General features: G+C 41.5%; 1 protein-coding gene across 1 annotated transcript in view; it reads left to right on the forward strand.

The window, feature by feature from the left end:
- The window catches only part of LOC144508583 (phosphatidate phosphatase LPIN2-like), a 78238-nt gene that overhangs the window by 39601 nt on the left and 26508 nt on the right, over positions 1-12129 (forward strand). The window contains exons 7-9 of the mRNA XM_078236693.1: positions 543-1032; positions 4910-5009; positions 9105-9292. Of these exons, the coding sequence (XP_078092819.1) occupies positions 543-1032; positions 4910-5009; positions 9105-9292 (778 nt within the window). The remainder of the gene's footprint in view (positions 1-542; positions 1033-4909; positions 5010-9104; positions 9293-12129) is intronic.

Genomic DNA, 12129 nt, shown 5'->3' on the forward strand with positions numbered 1-12129 from the left:
ATAGTGGAATGCAGCGAAGAATCACCAGACTGATTCCTGGGATGGCAGGATTGTTGTATGAGAGATTGGGTCGAGTGGGCCTGTATTCACAATTTAGAAGAATAAGAGGGGATCGAATTGAAACATCAAATTCTGACAGAGCTGGACAGACTGGATGTAAAGATGTTGTTTCCGTGGGCTTGGGGTGGGGGGTGATCTAGAACAAGGTATCACAGTCTTAGGATCCGGGGTAGGCCATTTAGAACTGAGAAGAGGAGAAACGTCTTCACTCAGAGGATGGTGAATCTCTGGAATTCTCTACCACAGAAAGCTGTGGAGGCAAAGTCACTGAATATATTTAAGAAAGAAATAGGTAGGCATCTAGACTCTAATAGTGTTGAGGGGATCTGGGAAGAGAGTAGGAATTTGGTGTTGAGCCAAGTGGCCTACCCCTGATCCTAATTTCTATGTTAAACGTTAACTTCTATTTCAACATTTTTCTGGTGGAGCATGTTCCAGTCACAGCTTCATGACTACTTAAAGAAATGGCTTTCATCTTACAGGTCAGTAAAATGGAAAAGTCTGAGCAACCAAGAGTAGCTACCATCACACCTTCCGAACATACACATTTTCGAGTCATCATGGACAGCGGTGCAGCAGATGCAACTGCTTGTGACTCCTCTGAAGTCAGCAATATTATAACTGTTTTCAAACCTCAGCCTCGAACTCAAAGAAGTCCTGCATTGCTTGAAACATCCATGGAACAGACTGCTATACCCACAGTAGAACCAGCTTTTCTAAAATCCACCTCTTGGTCACTGGAGGACACGGAAGTTGTGACAGAGAGTTTACCATTAAATATTGCAACACAAACATCACTATCAGAAACTACAGAAATGAGTACATCAGAAGCTCAAGGCGTTGAAATCCTTGAATCCACTTCCCAGCCCGAACCTGAAATCCCAGCCACTTTAGAAACCAGTAATAGTCTAGCCCAGCAGACGTTAAACTCGGATGCCAGCGTAAAAACAGAAGAAATGGATAAAAAGAAAGGTAAACTCAAATATTTATTTTTGAGTAATGGGTATATTTTCTAGAAATGAATGGTTTTCTACAGATTATACATTTTACTCAGAAGTAATCATGCCAAAAGACATACTAATGTAATTCATATTTATTTTCAGGAAAACATGTTGAGAGCTATTTTACATTCAAGGTTTTGATATTGACACTAGGTTTTGATGTAATAAGCTACTGCAATAAATTAAATGAAAAAATATTTTTCTTTGCCAAATGTAATGCAAATTCATGAATAACCTGTAATGGGTACATCATTTTTCAACATCTATAATAGCAGCAACTTGCGTTTAAGCAGAGCTGTATGTAGAAAAATATCCCACAGGGATATTACAAATTGATGGAGAGTCAAGGAAGTAGATATTGGGAGGTTGACTAAAAGCTTGGTTAAAGAGATAGGAGAGGCTTAAAGGTGGAGAAAGAGCCAATGAGGTTTAGGAGAGGGATTCCAGAAACTAGGGTCTATGTGGCTGAAGGCACAGCAACCGGTAAAGAGTGGGAATTCCCAAGGAAGCAGAATCAAAGGAACATAAAGTTCTTGGAGAGTGTAGCGCTGGAGCCTGGAGAAGTTTAAAAATGTGAAAATTGGGTTTGGATATTGTGGTAAACAAAAGAAAATGCCCCACCTTTTGGAAGCTGTCTTCCTTGCGTGCTTGAAAATGAAGACTGGAGTTCAATTGTTGGCGAGACCCTGACCTGACCATTACTCTGTAACTTTGTCAGAGTTCAGCGTTTTGACCTTAGGTTGGTCAATATGTAAGACCTGGATGAGGTGTGAACTGCTTCTCTTGAGCAGGATATCATGTCATATTGTGTTGTAAAAGTTTTGGAACTTTGTCAAAGGCTCTCACATCCTTAATTTTTACTGGAGATCTGACCTTGTGGGAAAACTATAATTTTTGTAACTGGAATATCACTATTGTGTTTTTGTCTGAAAGTCCTGTTGATTATCAAGGTGCAAGATGAACTTTCTGAAAAGTGTCAATATTTTTAAAATTATCCCTGCAGTGAATCTATATTCTAAGTAATGTACTCTTATATCTTATGCCTCACTGCTTATGTGTCACTCTACATGTAAATTCATCTGTTAGTTTTAGCTTGTACACAATGGTGTGACAGCTTGGTATCTTCTACCTTTTTTGAGAAAAAAAGGAGCATGGACAGGATGTTCAAAGTGATCTCCTTAATTGATACCGTGATTTACAGGTAATTATTAATCCCGTGGTGTTACCCACACATTGCATGTGCAAGGGAGCAGGTTTTGGTTTGTTAAGTGGTTCACTGTGCACTTGGAAGCTGCCATTCAGTGTGAGCATGAAGGGCTGGGAGAGAGCCTACACTGCTACAATGCTTTTTTAACTGAGCACGCATTTTCTGCTTTGTTTTTGAAAAACATTCTCCATTTACATGAAAATCTTTATCACAGAACTCTACAGCCACATTTGTTGAAGTAAACAAGGATATCAACTGGATTGGAAGGTTGACCCAATTCTTATAAAATAGCTCTGATTAACTCTTTGCAGTTGTCCCATCATCAGTAGGAAAAATTCAAAGCAGGAACACAAAAATGGGGTAAGACTGCATATTGAGAGCGGCCAAAAACTTCTCTGAGATCACCCTGTGACTAAAAAAAACAAATTTAATTCCTGGCCTGTGCTAAATGAGGTGTTTCAGCTTGGGCTTTGGAAGAGGATTTCTACTCCTAACGACTGTCCAGCAAAGCTTGCTGTAAAATATCTGGACATTGGGTGAGAATAGAATTTGGTAAATGTATAAATGGTCTAGCTTTTGAATTCCCTCGAGCCGTTCTGGGGTGGCATGGTGGTTAGCACTGCTGCCTCACAGCAGCAGGGACCTGGGTTCAATTCCAGCCTCGGGTCACTGTCTGTGTGGAGTTTGCATGTTCTCCCTGTGTCTGCGTGGGTTTCCTCCGGGTGCTCCAGTTTCCTCCCACAGTCCAAAGATGTGCGGCTTAGGCTGATTGGCCATGCTAAATTGACTCTAGTGTCAGGGGATTAGCAGGGTAAATATGTGTGGTTACGGGAGTAGGTTCTGGGTAGGATTGTGGTCACTGCAGACTCGATGGGCCAAATGGCCACCTCCTGCACTGTAGGAATTCTGTGTGATGAAATCTCTAATAGAACAGTAACTGTCTCTAACCCTCTTTAGCACTGAATCAATGACCTCCTGTCACCTTCTCTGCTCCCCCAAATTTCTCCTGAGCCCTAACTGCACTCAATGGCTCCCAGGGTTTGTCTGTGATCTGCAAACCATATGAGCACCAAATTAACCAGCCCTCTCCCAGCAAACACACACAAATTGAAATCAGAGAACTTTAAGTGCCATCGATCCCTGTAGCCTTTAGGTGCTCACTGAATCCTTTTAAACTAATTTAGCTCTAACTCCACAAACAAAACACCTCTGTGGACTGCATGCTTTTGCAAGCAATATAGACATCATAGTTCTCTAGCTAGGTAAGCCTGCATGCTGTTTCATGGCTCCATTTCTATTCTGACTCTATTAAACAAACATGGGTAACCTCCTGAATTGGGTTTCTGCCAATCTCTAAAACCCAGCGTTATAGTTAGTTTACCCTCGTACCAACAATCCTCCCAGTACTAATATTAACATAAACCACACAAACCGTGAATTAGACTGCAACAAACTGCACTGTAGCAAAATACAGTAAGTTATCGTCACTCATTTTAATTTTGTGTTTGTACTCACTGGACTTCCTATTGTATATTCAAAAAGATTTTCAAGTTGCGCTGTTGCAGATTAAGAAGTTGTGGGGGAAAAATATATTATTGGTAGCAAACAGTGCAGTAATATTACATTATGCCCCAGTTCATTTAATAAGAGATATAGGAAGTAAGAGAAGCATGAGTGTTTGGCAACGGGTTTCTTACAATATACATTGACCTCTGTATATGCCTTTGCAGGGCATATTCCTCCTCTCTTTGTGTCTTGTGTATTCCTTTCAATTTATCTTGTCAATGTGCAACCCGAAACTGAGGGTAGGTTTTGACACTAGCCAAAGCAATTGTGCAAATGTATGTCTCTAAGCCATTCTGTTGACTCTGTTCGCTGCCCTTTCCTTACCTCATCCGTCCCACCCTCAGATACATCACTACAAAACATGCTTCAGAGATTCTGATTGTATCAGCCCACTTACTTTCCTTGTCCCAGTCAAAAGAAAATTGGATGGGAGGCTGCATAACTATAGTTGGAACTCTGATTTTTCGAAACTGGGAACCGACACAGATTGAGTCTTGCGTCATATGCTGACAGTTGGGACAGTGGCTTCAGCTGAGACCCTGTCAACTACCAACAAATTAAGTAATGAGGTCTGGTGTTCCCAGGATCCTACCAGAGAGCAAAATGTTGAAGCAGTTCAATGAATCTGCACTCAAACTGTTCAGGACTCTTGGCTTGAATCAAAAATACTATCATATGAAACAATTTATTGACGACACTCAAGTGATTTAGCTCTTTGTGTTTGATCCTTTTCAATATGACTTTAAAATGGATTTTGGGCAAAGTAATATTTTGAATTTGTGATTTATTCATCCGCCATTAATAATTTAAGTTAGAAAGTTTATTTGTATATGCAAGCAAGTAAAGTAGACAGCCATTGTGTTTCAAACTTGTGGTGAGTATTGTACAATTACAGTATTAAAACCTTATTCTAAATGGCAAATGTAACTTTTTCAAGCAAATACATGGCAGATACTAGGATGGATTGCAATAATCATATTTCTGTTCCTATCATTTGTGTTTATATTTTTAAGAATGGCAAATGCCAATAACATAAATGAACACTAATATTGCATTGTTTTGTGTTCTGGAATAGGTGGACCTAAAAGAAGCCAACATCTGGGTCCTTGTGATATTTATTTGGATGACCTACAAAAGTTGGATCCTAATATTGCTGCTCTGTATTTCCCAAAGAGGTACTGTCATGGCAGTAGGAAAAGGAAGTTAGTGATAGGATTCTGCAGCCTGATAATATATGAATTTGGCCTGTTATTTCTATCCAGCAAATCTGTTCTATGTATAAATATTGAAGAAAATATTGATCTACTTCCATATGTTTTCTGTTATAGGGACAGGAAGTAATTTTGCGAAGTAAAAATTACTTGTGTGTAGTTTTTTCACATTGTTGACTAAGCAAATAGTACTGATATAATGTGTAACCTGATTACTTGGGGCTAGTCTGATTGTCAGAACAATAGAATGAATTTTGAGGTCCCTGTATATTGTACTAAACGTCAGGCCTCAGTTTCTTAAGAGGAAGTAGGAAAGAGCAGGCTAAAGAAGGAGGGAAGATTAAAGAGGAGATGAAATGTGAAGGGCACCATATTCAAAAATAAATTGAAAATTGTTGAGAATGAAACCTTGAAGAGTTGGGAACGGTGGAAGTGAAGGGCATACTCCTAGCTGGAAGAAACTGAAAAGTGTTGTTCTACAATTTGAAGTATTACTAAATGATTCAGAGGTCTTAGTCTGAAAATCAAATGTGTTTTTGGATAAATTCATTATGCTGCATATCCTTTTATGTACAGTGTCCTGAAAATTAAGTTGACCAGAAAGGTGATTTCCTAAATCTCGAACCTACACCGACAACAATCCCATCCAGGTCCTATCCCTGTAACCCCACATATTTACCCTCCGAATCCCCCTGACACTAAGGGGCAATTTATCATGGCCAATCAACCTAACCTGCATATCTTTGGACTGTGGGAGAAAACCGGAGCACCCGGAGGAAACCCATGCAGACACAGGGAGAACATGCAAACTCCACACAGTCATCCAAGGCCGGAATTGAACCCGGTTCCCTGGCACTGTGAGGCCATTATATTTATTTTACAAACATATAAATTAGGAGCAGGAATAGGCCATTTGGCCCTCAGGCTTGCTCTGCCATTCACTAAGATCAAGGCAGATTTGACTGTGCCCTCGACTCTGCTTTCCTTCCTACTCCCACACCCTTTGACTTCCTTGAGTCCTATACTCTATTTTGAATAACTAATAGCAAAAAGTAGAGAACCTAGAAATAGCAAATACAGAGTAAGCAGTATTGATTGGGGAAAGTTTCTGTGAACTAAACATAGGGTGAAATAAAGAATGGAAGAAATGATTGAATCTGCAGTTGGAAGTTGCAGATGACCAAAGTTATCTTACTGTTTTAGCAAAAGTCAGTTATTGGGTCTTATATATTTGGCAGTCTTATTCCATGAGAAGTGTAGGAGAGCCTGCCAGAAGCAGCACAAGGATATAAAGATTTTCAGCCGGTTTTTGTTGTTTCTTTGTAAGGTGTAGTACCATTTCTAGTGAAACCCTGTTAAGGCTGCAAGCTTTTTCTTCTTTCTCCATTCCCTCAATGGAGACTAGTTGGAAATGTCTTCCTCACTGAGGTAAGACCACTTCTGCTTTCGTGATCCTCAAAAATCTTGTCCATTTTGAAATTTGTCATGTTATTTGAGTGTGTGGTGACTGTTAAGGACACTTTACATTGACATATAGGTAGCTTCTCTCCTGCTCCTTATCTCCCTTATGAAAGATGTTGCTTTTCTGCTAAACTTTATCATGCTCATATCTGCTATACTATTGCAACAAAAAAAAGGCATTAATGATGTCAGTCATGTAATTTGCTATTTGAGTATCCTGATTTTACATCCTGGTTCCTAAGTTCTACACCTTTCCCATTTAAGCAGAATATATAAACTTTTTAACAGCCATGTGGAATGTATTAATGGCTGCTTTGAACATTGCTTGGTAAGCATTTTTCTTAACAGGATTATATGGTATGCACATGTCAGCTTTTATGTATTTCTGTTCATCAAATTCCACCTTAATTTGGGATGTTAGTTAAGTCTTGTCAAGGTGTAACCCATCTTTCGTGTACAGGTCCCACCCGCCCCAGAACTTGGGGCAGGTGAGCACAGTGGTTAGCACAGCTGCCTCACAGCGCCAGGGAACCGGGTTCAATTTCAGCCTTGGATGACTGTGTGGAGTTTGCATGTTCTCCCTGTGTCTGCATGGGTTTCCTTTGGGTGCTCCGGTTTTCTCCCACAGTCCAAAGATGTGCAGGTTAGGTTGATTGGCTGTGATAAATTGCCCTTTAGTGTCAGGGGGATTAGGAGGGTAAATATGTGGGGTTACAGGGATAGGACCTGGATGGGATTGTTGTCGGTGTAGGTTCGATAGGCTGATTGGCCGCCTTCTGCACTGTAAATTCTATGAAAAAAAATCCTATGAACTGCCTCCAATGCTTAGAAATGTAAAGCCCTCCCTCCTCCTCCATTTCTCCAACTAGGTGTTGAACTGTTGTGTTCCTATTCTTATGCTCACTGACACTGGGAGTGAAGCTGAGATTACTGCTTTTGAAGTTCTGCTTATTAGTTCCCTTTCTAACTCCCTAAATCTGCTTTCAGGGCCTCACCTTTCCTATCTATGTCATTACTCCCAATGAGGATCACAACCTCTTGTTTACCTTCCCCAAAAGAATGTCCTGCAGGCATTCTGACATTGACGTTCTGGCATTCTTGACCCTGGCACCATGGAGCAAACGTACCATTCTGGAGTCACATCTATAGCTGCAGAAGTGCCTGTCTACTCTCCTAACTACGGAATATCCTATCATTGTAACACTTCCACTCTTCCTTCTCCCCTCCTTTGCAGCTGAGCCACCCTTGGTGCCACATACTTGGCTCTTGCTACAGTCCTTCAAGGAACATCTCACTAACTAGTATTCAGAATGGAACAGTGGTTAGCAAATGAGATAGCCTCAAGGGATTCCTCCCATTACCTGCCATATTCTTTGAGATACTCTGGCGGCTACCCATTACCTATCTGGCTGTGTACTACTAAGATGGGGTGTGACCACCTTTTTAAACGTGCTGTCCACATAATCCTCAGTTAGTGACTCCAGTCGTGAGAATGATCCCAGGAATGAAAAGCTTGACTTAGGAGGAGCATTTGAGGACTCTGGTTCTGTACTTAATGGAGTTTAGAAGGATGTGGGGTGGGGGGGTCCCATTGAAACTTACGGAATACTGAAAGGCCTAGATAGAGTGGACATCAGGAAGATCTTTCCATTCGTAAGAGAAACTAGGATCCGAGGGATAAAGAGATAACCCTTACAACCGAGATGAGGAGGAATTTCTTCAGCCAGAAGGTGGTGAATCTATGGAATTCCTTGCCATAGAAGGCTGTGGAGGCCATGTCATTGAGTATATTTAAGACAGATAGAAAGGTTCTTGATTGGTAAGGGAATCAAGGGTTACGGGGAAAATGCAGGAGACTGGGATTGAGAAACTTATCAGCCATGATTCAACGGTGGAGCAAACTCAATGGGCCGAATGGCTGGATTCTACTCCTATATCTTTTGGGCTCTCTCTGAATTCCCGCTGCTTTGAACTCTCTCTCTCTGCTGCTTTATGGGCGCGCTCTCTCTCTCGCTCTCTCTCTCAAATCCACTACTTTATGGATTCTCTCTCTCCACTGCTTTATGGGCTCCATTTCTCTCTCCAAACTCTTGCTGCTTTATGAGTTCTCCCTCTCTGAACTCCTGCTGCTTTATGGGTTCCCTCTCTCTGAACCCCTGCTGTTTTATGGATTCTCTCTCTGAACCTCTGCTGCTTTGTCTATGTTTCTTCGAGCTTGATAGTATCAACTTGATAAATGTGAAGAACCAATACAAAGTAATCTGGTGCTACTGTAACTGGGATGTGGGTTGTCTAGGTGCAGTCTGCTGTTGGTTGCTTTGGTTTACTTTGAAGGGTAATCATAGGATGTATAATTAGTGCATAGCAGTGTTGCATCCCATTTATAACATGATAGCTCCCATCTTTAGTTTTTTTGATGATGTTGATGCCACTGGTGTAAGATGTATAAATTTAAATTGCAATGTTCCAAGTATTATCATGTGATACTTTATAATTGACTGCTGATTGATATGTAATTTGTCATTTCATCAGAATTACTTTTTTGGTTTCATTTATTTTGTCTGCAGCTGGACCTAAATGTTGCTGCTTCCTTTTCAGTGAACAGGATTCGGGTTCTAAACAGTTGAATGATCCTGGTACGCATTCAGAGTCACAATCTCCGCAATCAGTAGGAAGTGCAGGTGCAGATAGTGGCACGGAATATTTGTCTGATTCAGCAAGCGAACTACCGGATGTAAATCTCTCTCTGTGTGGTGGTCTCAGTGATAACAATGAGATTTCCCAAGGTAAAGTGAACTGGAGTACAAAGGTTTAAGATTGCTCATTTGGAGAATTCTAATATTATGAATTGTGCTGGATAGGACAATTATGTCTGGCTATTGATCACTCAGAATATTATTTTGTCTCTTTTTTTTAAAGAATGTTTAAAAATGTCTTCGGCATTTTGGTACTTATATATTCATTGTTTGATTTGATTTATTATTATCACATGTATTAGTATACAGTGAAAAGTAGTGTTTCTTGTCTGCTATACAGACAAAACATACCGTTCATAGAGAAGGAAACGACAGAGTGCAGGATGTAGTGTTACAGTCATAGCTAGGGTGTAGAGAAACATCAACTTAATGCGAGGTAGGTCCATTCAAATGTCTGACGACAGCAGAGAAGAAGCTGTTCTTGAGTCATTTGGTACGTGACCTCAGACTTTTGTATCATTTTCCCGACGGAAGAAGGTGGAAGAGAGAATGTCTGGGGTCCTTAATTATGCTGGCTGCTTTGCCGATGCAGCGGGAAGTGTAGACAGAGTTAATTGATGGGAGTCTGGTTTGCGTGATGGATTGGGCAACACTCACGACCTTTTGTAATTTCTTGCGATCTTGGGCAGAGCAGGAGCAATACCAAGCTGTGATACAACGAGAAAGAATGCTTTCTATGGTGCATCTGTAAAAGTTGGTAAGAGTCGTAGCTGACATGTCAAATTTCCTTAGTCTTCTGTGAAAGTAGAGGCGTTGGTGGGCTTTCTTAACTATAGTGTCAGCATGAGGGCACCAGGACAGGTTGTTGGTGATCTGGACACCTAAAAACTTGAAGCTGTCGACCATTTCTACTTTGTCCCCATTGATGTTGACAGGGACATGTTCTCCACTATGCTTCCTGAAGTTGATGACAATCTCCTTGTGCTGTGTTTAGGTAACATGGGCCCTGACTTCCTGGCTCCCCAGAGTCAGACTTGGGGAGTACCCCAGAGATGCGCTGGGGAATCCCTCTCCAATGTTCCCAACTAAGGCTTGACGCAGCACTTGTCCAGTAGTGCTAGCTTCTCATGGACAATTGAGATGCACTGGGAACCATCCAACAGGTGATTTAAATTGCTAGCTTCGGATGGTTCTGCTGGTTTTGCATCAAAAGTTAGTTTGAAAAAGTTAGAAGAAATAAAATCACTTCCAACTTCAGCATAAAGTATTTTAAATACCCAGACTGAGCCCTGCCCCCAACCCCCAACTAATCAATCACCAGGGTATTTCCAACCCCCAGCCTCATGGGATTTAATTCTGGATTTACAAGCTAGTTTCACTAATGGTCACCATCAAATTATCTGATTCTCCTAAAAAGAAGCACCTGGATCACTAATGCCCTTCAGGCCAGCCTGGCCCAGATGTGACCTCAGACCTGCAACAATGAGGCTGACTCTTAACTACCTTCTCAAATGGCCAGACTAGCCACTCGGTTATATTAAACCGCTACAGGAGAGTTGAAGAAGGGTAAAACTGGGCATTGACTTAGGCACCAGAAATGGCCAGAGTGCACCCAGCCCAGTCAACCCTGCAAAGTCAGCTGTGCTACCATCTGAGGACTTGTGCCAAAATTGGGGGAACTGTTCCACAAACAATCAAGTGACGGCCTGACATAGTAATTTTCACCGAATAATACCTCACAGCCAAAGTCCCAGTCTCATCCATCACCAGACCTGGATATGTCCTGTCCCAGCAGCACAGTGGTATACATCAGCAGGGAGCTTCCCTAGGGATCCTCAATGTTGACTCTAGACCCTGTAAAGTTTCATGGCATCAGGTCAAGCATAGACAATGGAATCTTCTGCTGATCACCACCAACTGCCCTTCCTCAGCTGATGAATCAGTAGTCCTCCATGTTTGAAGAAGCATTGAGATTAGCAAGGGCGCAGAATGTAACCTGGGTGGGGGACTTCAATGGTCATCATCAAGAATGGCAAAAAGCTGTCTGAGCTGGCCAATTTCAGAAGAACACTAAACTGGGCTTGTGGCAGGTGATGCTGGAAGAAATGAGCAAAAAAGCTGCTTGACCTTTCCCTGACGAGTCTACCTGTCGCAGGTGCATCTGTCCATGACACTTTTGGGAGGAGTGACCACCTCATAGTCCTTTGGAGATGAAGTCCCATATTCACACTGAGGATACTGTTCACAGTGTTGTGTGACATTACCACTGCACTAATTGGGCTGTATTCAGAACAGATCTAGCACTTCAAAAGTAGGCATCTATGATGAACTGTGGACCATCAGCAGCAGAATTATATTCAACCACAACCTTTAATCTCGTGGTAAATCACTTACTCTACCATTACCAACAAGCCAAAGGATCAACCTTGGTTCAATGAAAATTGCAGGAGATGATGCCAGAAGCAGTCCCAGGCATTCATAAAAATGAGATGCCAAGCTGGTGAAACTGCAATGCACTGCGATATGTATACTAAAGAACGGAAACAGCCTGTGATAGACTGTGAACAATCACACAGCCAACAGATTAGATAAAAATTGTGCTGTCCTGCCACATCTAGTCTTGAATGGTGGTGAACACTTAAACAACTACACTAACTGGAGGAGTAGTCTTCACAAATATCTCCATTCTTAATAATGGAGGGAGTCCACCACATCAATGCAAAAGACAAAGCTGAAGCATTTGCAACTATCCTCCACCAGATATTTTGAGTGGATGATCCATTTTGTCTCCCTCAGGAGCTCCGCAGCATCACAAATGCCAGTCTCCAGCCATTTTGATTCACTCAAGGTATCAAGAAACGACTGAAGGCACATGATACAGCAAAGATTATGGGCCCCGACAGCACCCTAGCAACAGTACTGAAGAC

This window comes from Mustelus asterias, chromosome 20 (assembly GCF_964213995.1).
Source record: "Mustelus asterias chromosome 20, sMusAst1.hap1.1, whole genome shotgun sequence".
NCBI classification, from domain to species: Eukaryota; Metazoa; Chordata; class Chondrichthyes; order Carcharhiniformes; family Triakidae; genus Mustelus; species Mustelus asterias.